This window comes from Bombus terrestris, chromosome 1 (genome assembly GCF_910591885.1).
Source record: "Bombus terrestris chromosome 1, iyBomTerr1.2, whole genome shotgun sequence".
Classification (NCBI taxonomy): domain Eukaryota; kingdom Metazoa; phylum Arthropoda; class Insecta; order Hymenoptera; family Apidae; genus Bombus; species Bombus terrestris.
Genome location: NC_063269.1, coordinates 4,684,133 through 4,699,004, shown reverse-complemented (window position 1 = coordinate 4,699,004; position 14,872 = coordinate 4,684,133). Strand labels below are relative to the sequence as shown.

Sequence of the window (14,872 nt, the reverse complement as noted above, 5' to 3'; positions counted from 1 at the left end):
GTTGCACGTTACTCGTTTCCCTTCCTCTCCTTTTGATAAATACCGTATAGCGCCATCTTACTAAACACAGGCAAAGCTAGTAACTAAAACCAAAACAGTTGGTAAAAGTACTTTCATCCTCCGCATTTAGTACTGTGTATTATTGTTAAAAAAATCACAATTTACAATCAGTGTTGATACATAATTGTACAATGATCGTATTCCGATTGAAATTTCGTATCTTTTGCTTCCTTTCAAGTATTACAAAACAATTACTTTTAACAGAGATTTTATTTTTGGCTTTCATGTAATATAAATTAAAAATAATTATTACTATGAGCTGAATTATAAACATTTCGAGAGATTCCGATACAATTCTCAAAATAAAAAGTGAACGCAAGAAATCATATTTTCTTTTAGACCTCTATTAACGAATTCAGAGTCAATTGTTTATTGCCAACAGTGGAACCAAAAATTAATTAACGCTTATCATAAAACAAATACTATACATATGTAAGTATGTACATATTTCTTTCATCCTTTTTTAAAACCATTCGTATCATGTAGTTACATGATTTACCACTTTGGAACAGCGGCGCTACTAAATGTCCAGGGCCGAGCACTTTTTTGGTATCTAACAAACATCCCCCACATTTTTTTTTAGATTTTATTATTTTCAAAAGGCGCCTAAACATCGGACACTCGCGATCGCATGAAATAACCGCGGCATCAAATTCAATGATTGGTTAGAGTGTAATGAATAAAAAAAAGGCATTGGAGATAACAGGTTGTAGGTGAATTTTGAAAATTCGAAAGGGGCGGTTGTTACGATGTAAGGTCGGAAGACGGGAGGCGTGGCCTCGAATAATCAGCTCAGGGTAGTCCAGTGTCCTTGCGCATATCCAGTAGCTATACGTACACATGTACTATCGCTCACGTGTGCATCCTATACACGGAGAAGAGAGAAGTTTCGAGCATTATCAATCACTTTCGTCGGTGGACCGAACGGTGGATCTGTTCTCGACGGTCGTCGGCAGGTAAAACGACCCAATTTCCGTGGACTCGAAGATTACGGCGATGCCCGCGAACAAGGGAAACCTGTCGACGCCTCATAAAGAAAAGCCCGGAAACGGCTTGACCACGGGTGCCTCCAAAAAGAAGAAACGCTGCACCGTTAAGCATAAAAGACATTGCAAGCAATATCTGGTGAGTGAGCGAAACGAAACGTTAATTCCTTGCGAAATGAACGGCCATATTGCGATTGAGTCGGGAGCGACACGAGCGTCTTCGATATGAAATATTTCGTACCTACGCTAAATCTCGATACTAATACGATCGAACCCTTACAAGTATTACAATTAATTTCGATGTTCGATTATATTTCTTTCTACTATATTTTGTTTATCTCTACGAACGAAATATAAGCGTAAAATTGGAAAAGTCGCAATGGTAGAGTAGGTTATGTGGCGTAGCTGTCTCGAGTCGAAACACATAGAGTTTGTTCACCTTTACTGATGCATGGTCGAAGTGTTATGAGTTGCAAGTTGCAACGATCGATCGGTACGAGCATGCTTTGGTGCCGGTCACGATGCAATTTTCATTTCAAGTTCCTCCTGTGATTTAATGCCAAGCCGAAACGATCGAGTAATTTACATATTTCCCTGGCGTTCTTCAAACTTATACGTGCGATATTCGGATTTTTCTCTTCTATGGATGCGATAAATTATTCATCCGGCACGGCGGTGTATTTGGTAAATGCTTATCTCGTACCGATTCGTTTTCTTTGTCTTTCTTATTCTTTCTACTTAAATATCGTATTTTTATCAGTACGTTGCATTTTTAACTCGTACATATATAAATTTGATTTAGGTATTATCTGCAAAATATTCTCATTAGTTTGTCTTTTTTAGTACTTTTTATATGATATAAACTATTTACTTTTTTTATACTTTGTCTTTTGTAAAGAAACTGAACGATACCATGATACCTTCCATTATCATTGGTAACACTCGAATTGGTACGTGATAAAATTTCCTTGAAAGAAGAAGGATGGCTATCGGTCTCTATCCGCATTTTCGGTTCAATCCGCAATCACGAGGGATTTCACACGATGTATTGCTCCGCGAACACGAATTTCGGCGAATATCGAAAGAGTAAACTTTTCAAAATCCTACTGTATAATGTGACAATATATAAAAATAACCTTTCTTAAAATATATCAGTTGAATGTTTTATTTTTTCACGGGCCTTGCATTTGTATACCCTTTACCTCTCCTATCCTTTGAACAGTCGAATTGGTTCTACCCTTTTAGCACCTATACAATCCTTCCTTTACATGTTATACAGATTAAACACGTTCCAAGTTTGCGTGGCCCTATTGCTACTAACTACGAGAGGGTCATTATGCCGTATACATCCGCACAGATCTAGACACACGGATAGAATAAGCGTTCCAACATGTAAGATAGAAGACACGAAATCGTCGAATTATTTCATTAGGCTAAATTTGAAAGAACCGGCCCGGTTAGGTATCTGTAATAAGAAACTCGACGATTCGTGTCAAACAACGTGTATATAATATTATAGACTAGCGATAGGCCTGCCGTGTATTAGAAACTTAGGAAGCACGTATTGATTTCTAAGAATGCCAAGAAAAAGAGGTTGGTGCTGATTCGGCGAGAACAAAAGACGACACCAATTCCACTTCTGCAGTCCACTTGAACCACTTGCTATTATGTCTTGTAGGTGTAGAAGTTGGCAAAGCCGTATTGGCTTACCTACATATGTGAACAAATTCCGGAGACACCTTATTTTTCTAATTTCACCGAATACTAAAAATTAATCTCGTGCCTGATTAACGACCCGATCGTCGAGAATTCGATCGACCAATGGAATAAATTATAAACGTCTATGTGCGATTGACATTTGCTATTGTGATTGATGGCGGACGAAAAAGGAGGGAAGGGAGAGAGAATGGTTAAAGCATCGCAAATAAATTTACGGCATATGGCGTACTGCTATTTTTTCCTTTTTTCTTTTTTCTATTTCACACCAACGTGCATTGGATGCGATGTAATTCATGCAATTCGAGCAGGTGCCGTACGTGCGACCGAACGTGGATGCAGTGAACGGAAGCGGAAGTCGAGCGTAACTTATCATCGGCAAGCGCAGGGTACTCGCGTGTATATATATGTGCTGCTGGGTCACGTTCAACGTTATGCTTTAGTGAACTTTGCGTGTCGACCAAACGTTTCTTCTATTCTCCGACCGGCACCCCTGTTAAAGGCTGTCACCCACTTAACAGCACAGCGCATGAACAACATGAAATTAACATCAACGTACATCGCGTTCTGTACTTGAACGTCAGACTAACCCAAATCCATCTTTTTGTTTTTTTTTTTTTTTTTTTTTCGAAATTTATATACATTAACTCATTGATCTTTCTTTACTTTCATCGAAACTATGGTAGAGATCTATTTACATTACGTTGTAAATAAAGAAAATCTATCGAAGTAAACAAGTGTATCTTAAGCATGTTATTGCTTCTAGAGCTACCGTAAATTTAAGTCGTTTCGTTTCTCGGCAATAACTATATTCTAAATAAGTCGATTCGAATTAATATTGTTTAGACGTAAGATCGATATTAGTAGAAACGCTTCTTAAATTATTTTACATTTTATCGTGCTCTTCGTTGCATCTTGAAGCTCGGAGTGATATTAAAATTTGCTAGTTGGTCGTGGCAGAGACGTCTCGGAGGAAGTTTATCCGAAGGATTTTATCAACTCCCCTAGTTGATCGGCGATAAATTTGCAAAATAGGCGTACACCGGTACGATACTTGGCTAAAGATTTTAATTAACCCACTTGCGGCTGCATAGACGCTGCCTCTAGGCTCGGCTCATTTTTAACGAGCCGTGGTGATTACCGGTGGTAGGATTCTCGCGGAGGAGAATTAAATCGAGCCGTCGACGTGCTCTTTGTTGGATATCATAATGTCCTATAATTTCATTATTTTTCCTGCTCCCCCATCCGTCTGAAATTTCCCGGGATGAAAAAACGTCGCGCTTCCGGTATCGTGCGCGTCTCCTCGTCTCCTTTTAATTAACCACGAAAATTAGGCCGGTTACCTGCTTAGGATGGGAACTTTAGGAAACAACAATGCGAAGCTGTGCTCCACGCGAAAGCATTTTTTTGCTTTCTTTCTTATTCTCTTTTCCCTTTTTTCCCACTTTTTTTTTCTCACAAAACAATTTTCCTCCTTCGGTATATTTCTGCTGCGTTGTCAAGGACACTGGATGTACTTCCTTTTTTCTCTTTTCTTTTCCTTTCTTTTTTCCCTATCCAGCGCAATTACAGTAATTAGCCACGATCAGTCGGCTGTTCGCGTGACGATCAAACGGATACAAAGATCGGATAATCCTTTTGCTATATCGCGTCATAGCCGAACAACAAGCGTAGACGTAAATGGAACGATTAGAACATCGTTTCCTTCGTGACAATTTTTAGATTCTAAGGAGCAGAAACGAAACGCCAAGTACCTAATTGTCTCTAAAAAGTATCCAATTGTTTCGAGCAACGTGCGCGGATTATCTCTTTGCTGAGAAAGAAAGGATAGAATGAGAAGCAAACTGCTCGAGATTCATATACATTTTTCCCGAGGAAAATAATTTTGACGATAGCAGAAACGATCAACGCTGTATCTGACAACTGCAGCCCCCGCCGTTAGAGTTTAAATCTTCGTCTCTACATGGAGTTCAATTTTAGGCACACACAGCCTTAAGAACACGTAGGAAGTTGAAAAACTCGTGCCCGCATACGCGATTCACCAGTACCTGTATTCCATAGTCGCAAGTAGATGGTGGTACGTACGTACACGTGCGAATATAAAAATCAACATTTTATTCTGTAGCTTGCACGCTATACGATGCGGCCGCGTGGAACTAAATATATTAATACCGCAGGTAAGTATAAATTTCGCGTGTCGGCCGTACGTACTTACTTTTCTCTCTCGATCATGTCTGCAGAAATTTCGCGATAATTGCGTATCGTTAATTCTTCGATCTATGACCGTACACTCGTGCATTTCGAATCAAAGATTCTCAATGTTCAGGATCCAGTAGAAATAACAGATATTCGATATTCCGCGAGAATGTAGGATTTAAACGGCGAGTGCGATCAATTCGAGGCACTTGTAAGTTTCATCAGCAGTTGAAATCGTTGATTTCATGGAATTGCTAAAATTACTGGAGAATCTAATGAAAATGTGATTGGAATAGTCGAGTGCGAACGGTTAATTCTTAGTCCTTACTTTATCTACTTTATTCTTTTAAAGCTTTGCTCTTTAACAATTTCCATCCACTTCGCGTGGCTGCGGCCGAGCCGCAGCTCGAATTAATTACGGAGCAATTCGACGTCTCAAAGAAACCGATCGAAGGATAGATAAGAGTACACGTAGACGCGCTAACCGTGAAAATTCGTCAGCCAATTATCGTTGGTTCAAATTTTGTACTTACCAATTTGACGATTCTACGAAATTACTATCTACTCTATGGACGCGTCGAATCGAATTCTATCGGCGTGGCACGCACTTGCAAAATTAGAATAATTAGCTACTAAATAAAGGTAGAGTAAAAGTATAAATTAAATTCAATTCGTACTTTGCTTAAACGAACGCTCGGATTGCTTCTTCCGAATACAATTTGAGACGCGTTAACCCTCTATCGGCCTTCTGCACGATTGATCCAAGATTCACGGCAGGAAGAAGGATACGCTTCCTTCCAGAGACAGACGAGACATTTCCATTTGCAGTTCTGCATTCGCGAGTATGAGTATACTGCGACGTATAAGAAAGGATCTACCGACAGGTTTTTTTGAGCCGACGTCTAGCATTCTGCGTCTGGTTATCGAAGATGATGAAATTCAGGATTATTTAGGTCATGGATATGTTATTTAACGCACACGAAGGAATATCTACGTGACGGAGAATATCGCTGGGAAAGAGAGTCCGGGTCGATGGAAACGTGCTACTCGGGAATGGTTGGCAGGCGTGTCCCTCCCGCCAACGAAAATAAGTGTTTCACGGCTAAACAGGATATATTACGTGGTGTTACGTAACGATCATCCCTTCAAGAGATAAGTCGAATCGTATCTACGTGTGATGTTGGCAATGTTTGCGGAGCTGTAGTTTCTCAAGGTTGAAACGATATCTAGAAGTCGATTAGGTATGATTGATGCACAGGTAATGGCCACGATGGACTGGAGTCGAGTCGGGATCGGAATAGAAAATTCTACGTGGTAATACACAATCGTAGCGCAAGATCTCGCAAAAGGATACCGGTACTCGTTCTCCGTCGTTCTTTCATATTATTTTGCCTCGGAGCGCACGATACTTATTTCTATCTTTTGAACAGAATCTGCCAGGGTTTCTTCGGATCGCGCCTAATAATCTTATCGGTTTAGATCTTTCCCGCAGCCATAAACCCGTTGTTCCTTATTCAAACAATACGCGATAGTCGGCTGAATCAGTCGGCTGAAGCCAGACACGGCTGTACACTGGCGGACACAATATCGAAAACGATCCGCGGATCGCGGCGAATCCCTCGAGCGTGTCTCGCCCCTTTTCAATTCGCGCATCGGCCGAACCATTATTCGTCTATTCGAACAATCAGCGTCCCCCTCGTAACCCATATCCCCGGCTGCGTGTCCAAAACTTACCGTACGAATTTCAACCGCGCCTGTTCTCTCCATTGTCTTTCACCCGTTAAAAAATCGGGAGGAAACATCGAGGAATAGAGAAAATCATGCACGTGCCGTTTTTAGAAATTAGGGAAACCCCCAAAAAAAGAGAAAAATAATAAAAAGTAAAAATAAAAAACGGAGGAATTTAGTCGAAAAACGAACAATGAAAAAGTATGTATCAAAAGCGGTGGTCGAAGCATGGAACGCCGCAAAACGCGCCTATATCTGCATCCGCAGGAAGGTTAGCAGCGTCGCGACGCTGGCCCGACATAGCGGCGCCGGCTACGCGAACGGGACGACTAACAGTCGAGAGGGGAAGAAAGATGCACGATCGAGTGCCGCCTAACGCTCGCGTGGGTGGGAGACAGCCATCGAGGAAGAAGAAGAAGGGAAGCGTCGCGGAAAAACGAGAAAATCTCGCGCGCACGTCGGGATAAGACGATGGAATTTTTACGCAGGAAATCCTCTGCGGAACAGCGTGGAAGATGTATCGACAAATATGAAATGTGTTCAGGGTACCAGCGTGCCATTATCTCCCTGTAGTCGAGCTACTTTCTGAAAGTTTTTTCGCACAGATTTTGTGTTACGACGGAAAGGGCATGGATCAGATCGGTAAATCGATGTTGCACTGGGAAAATGTATAAAAATAAACCTCTGAGACACTGGCTAAGGGGCAATTTCGAAATGAACGATGTAAATACACGTACACGTGTACGTATTAAAGCAACGAGACTCATCGGATAAATCTCGAGAGTAAGGACCGCAGGACTATTATCGGTGTAGGAGGGTAAGATCCTGCAGGGCATGGCTTTCGTCACGGTTGAGAGCGCATTTTGAAAATTTATACGTTGCTGTGGGGAACGTCGAAACGTAGAAGCGATAGTCGAAGTAAATAAGAAGCGCAAAGAAGAAAGAGAGAAGAAACGGGAAGAAAATTCAGAAAGGGTAACGGTGCTTGCAGGGGGATGAAAGAGACAGGTTGACCAAAAGGGAGTGTACCTTGCCGATACACGGGGCGAAAAACAAAGGTGACTGAGAGGCAACAGAGAGCAGGAAGAAAAGAAAGAGGCACATAAGGAAGAATACAGCGGGAGACGGAGACAGCGACGTGAAAAATCGCAAAAATGCTAAAAAAGTGGGAGAGAGTTGGAAGTCGGATCTAAGGAGAAACGAAGATAGCCACATGGTAGATAGAAAGAGAAATTGCAGAGAGAAAGGCGATACGAAACGGAGAGCGAGAGAGAAAGAGACAGAGAGGGGACTGGAGCGAAGAAGGAGAGAGGAAAACAGGGAGTAACGTTGCGGACTATCGACCCGATCCGGTTGGGCGCCTGCGCTCTGGCAACCCCTTCTACCGTCGAGCCGTCTCGCCGGCGACGCGGCGCTCTACGCAAAGTCGTCGGTGCGATCGGTGCGACGTTGGGACCAGTGCCTCTCACGATTCCGTTCTCGCTCTGCCCTCCGTCTCGTTATTCCGTACGTACAACGCGTCCGAGTGTTACTTTGCATCGTCGCTTGTAATACATTACGCTATATACACATATAATATACAATATATACACATTCGCGTATATACACACATCCGTACACGACATACACGCATAGACATCCGCGCGTAACCAACACGCACGCACGTATGCACGCGAAAAGATTACTTCCGGATGCGGTGAATTTCAGCCGGTGAACATCACGCCGGGCCAATAATACTCTTGGGTACGCGATCCATCACCGAATCACGGTTACGAGTTTAACTGTCCTCGGAGAGTGGTGAAAGTTGAGAAAGAAGAGGAAAGCAGGAATATATCGGTCTACGGGAAGACAGCGGAAAACCCCCAACGACGGAGACGATGGAGTGGTAGGCTTCGAATACGACCCAGCCCTACTTTGCCTTCCGCTTCCTGTCTTCGTCTTTCCTTCTCTTACAATTGTCTTCCCTTCGATATCGTTTAATCCGTCCCAATGTCCCTGGTCTCTGGTCGTTGTCCTTCCCTTTCGGACCGTTTCCGAGGCACGATCGTCACTCCGACGATACTTTAAACAAAGTTGTCGCGTACGCGATTCTTTCTTCTTTCTTTCAGCTCATTGTTATCGTACTCTATGGGAAGAGATATAGCCGGCTCCTCCCTCTTTAATTCGATTGCTGTCGACCATTCGATTTAAACTGCACCGTAGATCGAATATCGCCTACCGGTCTTGCACCCTATCCTTTTTAACCACGAACTATCACGAGCGAACCCTTTGCATTAGTCACCGGCAAAATCGACGTAGGCCATCCTTGCGAATCTACTCTACAAGATTGAAATTCCATCCAATCGAGTGGATAGCAGGAAAGTAACGTAACAGAATTCGGTTCGATTGCGATTGCGGGTAGAGACGTGCTAGCGCAAAGGGTTAAAGCCCAAGCCTGAAGGAGACCGCATCCTTGGACGAGCCGGCGCAAACACCTTTTCCTTCCCTTTTCGCTGCTGGTACGACACGCTCATACGTCATGTCTTTTTCTCTGTTCTTTCTTTTCCAATCTCTCCCTATCGGCATCGCCACGCTGGTGACTCGCACACCGGCGCTCTACGTCGATCGCGCGCACGCACTCACTGGACTCGCGCGCGCGCGCGCGTGCTCGCGCTTGTACTCGCCTGCCCGTCTACCATCCTCGTGCGCTCGTACACACGTACGCTCAGACGGGCCACAAGACGGACGTCCGACCACCGTTCGCGAATACTGCCTTGAAGGAAGAAGCAGCAGGAGTATAGCCACCGGTGGAAGTAGAAGAAGAGAACGAAAACGAGGAGAGGAGGTAGGAGCAGGTGGTAGAGTGGAGGTGGCGGCGGCGGAGAAGAGGAGAGCAGCGAAGAGAGGCGAAGGTGAGAGGCGAGAAGCAAGGAAGGAGCAGGAGGAAGTGAAGCAAGTGTAGCCGCATCGTCGACGCCGAGGAGCCACGTCCTCGGGAGGAAATCAACCTGGCCTGACGACCGTGCCCGTCGTCTAAACGGCCCCGTCGCTACCGCAGCGGCTGTGTGTCACTACTGTTCCACTGCCCCACACACCGCGGCCTCATGATTGGTTCATTCTGGAACCTCTGTCGTGCGTGCCCTTCAATGCCAATTGACAAGGTGAGAGAGAAATTGACCGGAAGATCGTTGCATCGTTCGTGGATCGTCTTCCTGATTTTCTAACGATATTTTCACAGAGTAGATTCGCCGGAAGATGTTGGATACGAGAGCCCTGCTTACAAATATTCTCTAATAGTACACGTCAATGGTATCGATGTACGATATACAGAGATTCGGTTATTCTTTGTCGTTCCCTCGAGGCTGTTTCTCGATAATACCAAAGCAACAGTACTCCCGATACTAACGTACGATAGTTTTCGATCGTTTGGATCGATGTCGTATCTCTTGGAACGAATATGTGTATGTCTCCTACTCGTAGGGGATATTATTAAAGGAGTAGTATAGGTTGTCAGAGGTATTGGAAGAAGAAGGATTCGATCGAGTGGCTCTTTTTCGTATTATACGATCCTCGACGATGTAGACGACTCGAAGAGAACCGTCGGTTCCGGAAATACACGATCAAGAATTTTGAAAGAGCCGTGGCTCGATCACAAAGGTAAAAGAGTAACAGCTTGCCGAGTTTCTTCCTCGTCGATTCTCGCTATTATAGTTTGGTATTCAGATTCTCTCGGTACTGCCTCGCCGTATACTTTATCTCGACGATCGATGTTATCACCGTATCGAAATCTCTGTGTATAGCGGAGATTTAGCGAAGAGGGATCGGCGATTTTATCCGACGAGAGAGGAAAGTTTGGCTAGCACTCGAGCTCGACGATCTTCCTAATCGAGACTAAGCTTAACACTCGATGGTTTATTCTCTTCTAGCAGTTTCATTCGCCATGCAAGAATCATATTTACGTAACACTGATTATGAAATATCGACAAAAATCGTAGCAGACCTTGCGAGCCACGTTCGCGCTATTTCAACCGTTGCTCTAGCTATTCAAGGTTAATTGTACGCGTTCTTCCTTTCATGGAGAATCTCAAAGCTCGGTAGCGCTTGTTTCACCGAACCGGCCTCGATTAAGCTTTACTACGCGTGACTTTTGTTTCCGCCACCTTCGTCCGTGGAAACCGCTTTATAGCTTTATCGATCGTTCCTTCGAAAACCGAACTCCTTTTATTCGTCTACGCTCGAGACAACACGTGTTTCCGTAGCGCGGTACACGATGTCCTCCTCAATATCAAAATCGATGCCGGCGTATCGACTTTTACTTCGCTTTTACTATTTAGCTTTTACCACTTGATTGTGAAATAAACGAATTTCCTCCTTTGAAAGGGACAACGAAAGATCAAACACGAAATCGCGTGGCTGACACAGTATGGAATTATAGACATGTGGAATACTGCGTTGAAAGTTCTCCTCGCATCTCAAATTGCTACAATGACAATTCAAGTTCCACGAGACATCTCGTGCATCTCGCGTACAAGAAACTCGACGACTTTCGAACAATTCCTCCGTGGAAATTTACGAGGTGCACGCAGCCACGCAAATGCGCGCAATAGTACTCGGGTACCGAAGGTGTCGGTAAGGCTGGTTCGATTTTCCAACCGGAAAGAGGGTGCGACTTACACGAATGTGAAAGTTTCTCGCCAAACTAAACCCGTTTCTTTCTTTATCCACGTACGATCCTGGTAAATTCTTGCACGAGAAAGAGCCGATTCTCTCGTCACGCAAATGGCTGCAAAAATTATCGAATACTCGGAAATCACGAGTGTACGTTCGATAAGTAATACGTATTACGGATTATCGGTCAGAGGAACCAATCATCCGCGTGCACATTGTTAGGAACGAACAATACGAAGTTGGACATTGATCGACGGGGATACGTCTGCACGGAAATTATTTCGCGAATCTACTTTGCTCGTGGAACAGATAATTCCTACCATTCCTAGAACTCGCAATATCGTTCGATTACCAATAACGGTAATAATTCGTCTGGAATACCTTCGAACGTAGTTCGTTCCTAAAGTATTCGTTTGACGATTCAAATGCATCAACGATAATGCGCGCGAATATTCGCCATAAGGTTCGTCCAATTGTTTTAAAGCGGATATAGTTTGTCACTCTTCGTTCTATCTTCTTTCGAATTTATTATTCTCTACGGGCGATGAAGACGACACGCCGGTGAAACGCGTCGGCTGTCACGCCTCTTGGATTAATTCGCGTGCGAGGATGAAAGGGTGAAAAGGGAGCCGGTTTGTTGGCATTGCGTTTTACTTGAGGGCGCGACTCGTAAATCCCGAAACTAGAGAATTGCCGTGTTCTCGGCGACGCGACGGTTCGCTGTTCCTGTCCCATTTCCCACCCCTTCTCGCGATAACAGCACGTACCAAACTGCCATGATCGTTCGTATTAAACGTACAAAATTTTCAACGAGGTAGTTCCATAGCATTCGTGCTGCGGGATTCGTAAAACAGCTGCCAACAGTGGTTTATAATCTATAGTCGAAACGATCACGGTAGGAATCGTATAAATCCCGAACAACAAACTCGACTAAGATGGCAAACTTGATTAGTTGCGCTCGGGAGGAAATGCATTCTGGCGAATCAATGCTAATCCTCTTCCGTTTGTTTTCTAACGAGCGACCGTGAATTTATTCTGCGAAGAAAGAGCAGGCAATAAAGAAACGAAAGGAAGATGAAACGAAGGAAAGAGATGGGTAAGAGATAAAAGAGGCAAAGACGGGCAAATTAATGGCTCGTAGTTGAACGGTATATTATACCCATTGGGTAATTACACATTTCATTAGATCGTAATCAATTGCGTGAACAAATAGACGGCTGCGAATCGTACACGTAGACTATCTTTTATCCGAGAATTAATCACAAGGAGAAGGCTGTAAAGCTGGCACAGCTTCGAAAAGCGTATAGATACGTCTTCTTATTATCGTCATCCGGTTGTTTCCCGGCGTCTGTACTCCTTTTCGATAAAAAACAAAACTTCTTCCTATCGTATCGATAAACATCTGTTTCTATTTCTCTGTCTCTGTTCGAAAGTAGAGCATCGACTGTGCTTCTACGCTCTGGTAGCCGATTACGCGATGAAATTAGTTTAATGTGAGATCGCAACACGCGGGGTAACATCGACGACTGAAATATTTCCTCGGTAACGACGTCTGTTTCCTGTCTCTTCCATCTCAGTCAGAAGAAACACCATTTGTTCAGCGACTCGCTGACACGATGACAAAAAGATGCGGCGTATCGATTTTTCGACGAATACGCTCGTCGGTCACCTTGCCGACTAATAAAACGCTGCAACGTTCTTTCCACGAAAGTCGAATTAAGAAACTAGGACGAGTTAGTACGACTGTTAGAACGATGACTAAAAGAAAAAAACGACATTAAGTAAAAAAGAAAAAGAAAGGTGATTTTAATGATTAATTTCAAATTAGAGCTATAGTCTTGTGATGGACATAAAAGTATCGTTGTTGCTATATTTCCAACACGAGCTATGCCATTAGTGGGATTAATTTGTAACGGAGCTCGCCCTAATACCTTCCACAAGTCGATTCTTCGTAAAACAGATCGAACGCGTACGTTACATGAAATTATACGATGCATTCGTTTTCTTTCAGCCTTATGGAAATCTATCGTCGATTTGTCAAGTCGTATCTACGGCGAATTGCCGTGCTGGCCGGACGTTTTAAGGTCGATCGAGAAGATAAGGAGCGAGGCATTCAGAGTGCATCGCATCGAGTTCGAACGATGTTTCGCACCGTCACCTCCGGTACAATCGTCTAACAATTCGCGTGGCCGAGCGTCATGAAAAGTGGTAGGAGAACACCAGCACTGCGCCACTCTTCATTCGTCGATATGCACTATCACGTGCACCATTCTTCTGTCGGACGTACATTGACTTTTACTACTTGGTCGCCCGACTACGGCTGCAATGCGCAACGCCGGCTAAATTAGACGAAGGGTTCGCGAAACGACCCTTTCGCCAGTCACGGTAAATGGGATAATAAGCCTCGTTCGCAACAACGGAAGGGTAAAAATACCCGGGAAGAATGCTTCTCTTTTGCTTTGCTTGACGTTTCGAAACAACCATTCACGTTGAAATAATCGCTTTTTTTTCAAACGACTTGTAATTATCTTTCACTGGCCGAAAACGGTATATCTCCGTGGCATATTTTTAAAATGGGTTATAAATATAATAAAAATACGCGAATACGTCGGTTGATTCGTAAACCTTGAAGAAACTGCGCTTGCAAGAGGAAGCACTTCGATAAATAGCGGGTGATAGAAATCAGGTTACCCGACTGTAAGCGTTTCAACTACTAAAATTTCTGTGGAACTAGGCCTCGCGTGTACTCGATTCATTATTTTCATAGGCAAAATTAACCCCAAAAGACTGTGCCCTGATATACGTACGTACGTTATCATCTTGTCCAGAAATAATTGCTCGCCACTCCAAAAGAGAGAACTACGAAATTTCCCTTCTTATTCGACCCATGTCGGATCTCTATTTCAAAATCCTATCAACGTTAACGTTCCCAAACTTTTTGGACGAGATTCGTCCATGTCCAGCAGGAGAATCTTAATCGAGACGAAGTCGAGTTCTCCCCGCGGACAGAGTATAGAAACGAAAACGAAGAATGTACGAGCAGCCCATGGAAGAATGCAAACTGTCACGATGAATTCAACTTTGACACGCAGTATTTCGCCGCTTGCATGCAGCTGGCATCAGGAGGTCGAAGTAGTAGGAGAACACCGGCACTGCGCCACTGTTTCTCCTTCGTCGATATTCTCGGTGTAGCCGGTCGGCGAGTGGCAGTACGTTGACTCCTACTACTCGGCCATATGCCCCTGAACATAGATTACAACGCGCAATCGTGTTGATAAGCCGCATGTTGCACCGTGTTGTACAGGTCGGAACCGGCCAAGTCAAAGGGCCGTGTCTCTGTTACGTCACTATCTACGCTGCAGTTCCTATCCTTTCCTTTCTTTCTTATTCCTTTTCATCGTATCCCGTTTCTTCCGGTTAGCAAGCGACGCGCAACCGATCGTCCTGCCTTGCTGGCATTTCGTTCCCTTCGAAGTCTGCAAGACGTCGCTCGTTTCCTTTCTTTTTCCCCATACTTGCTAAGAGAAACGGAGTACGTT

The 14,872-nt window shown here is 43.9% G+C and overlaps 1 protein-coding gene across 21 annotated transcripts in view; it reads left to right on the top strand.

Annotated features, from left to right (window-relative positions):
• The first annotated feature begins 811 nt into the window (after positions 1 to 811).
• The window catches only part of LOC100649318 (mucin-5AC), a 44,872-nt gene continuing 30,811 nt past the window's right edge, over positions 812 to 14,872 (top strand). For 4 of the 21 annotated variants that reach the window (XM_048407232.1, XM_048407213.1, XM_048407208.1 and 1 more), the window contains exon 1: positions 821 to 1,185. In XM_048407232.1, the coding sequence (XP_048263189.1) occupies positions 1,057 to 1,185 (129 nt within the window). In that variant the 5' untranslated portion in view covers positions 821 to 1,056. Of the gene's footprint in view, positions 1,186 to 8,075; positions 8,572 to 9,394; positions 9,827 to 14,872 lie in introns of those variants that run through there. The other 17 variants (XM_048407173.1, XM_048407216.1, XM_048407155.1 and 14 more) reach the window with 11 other exon arrangements.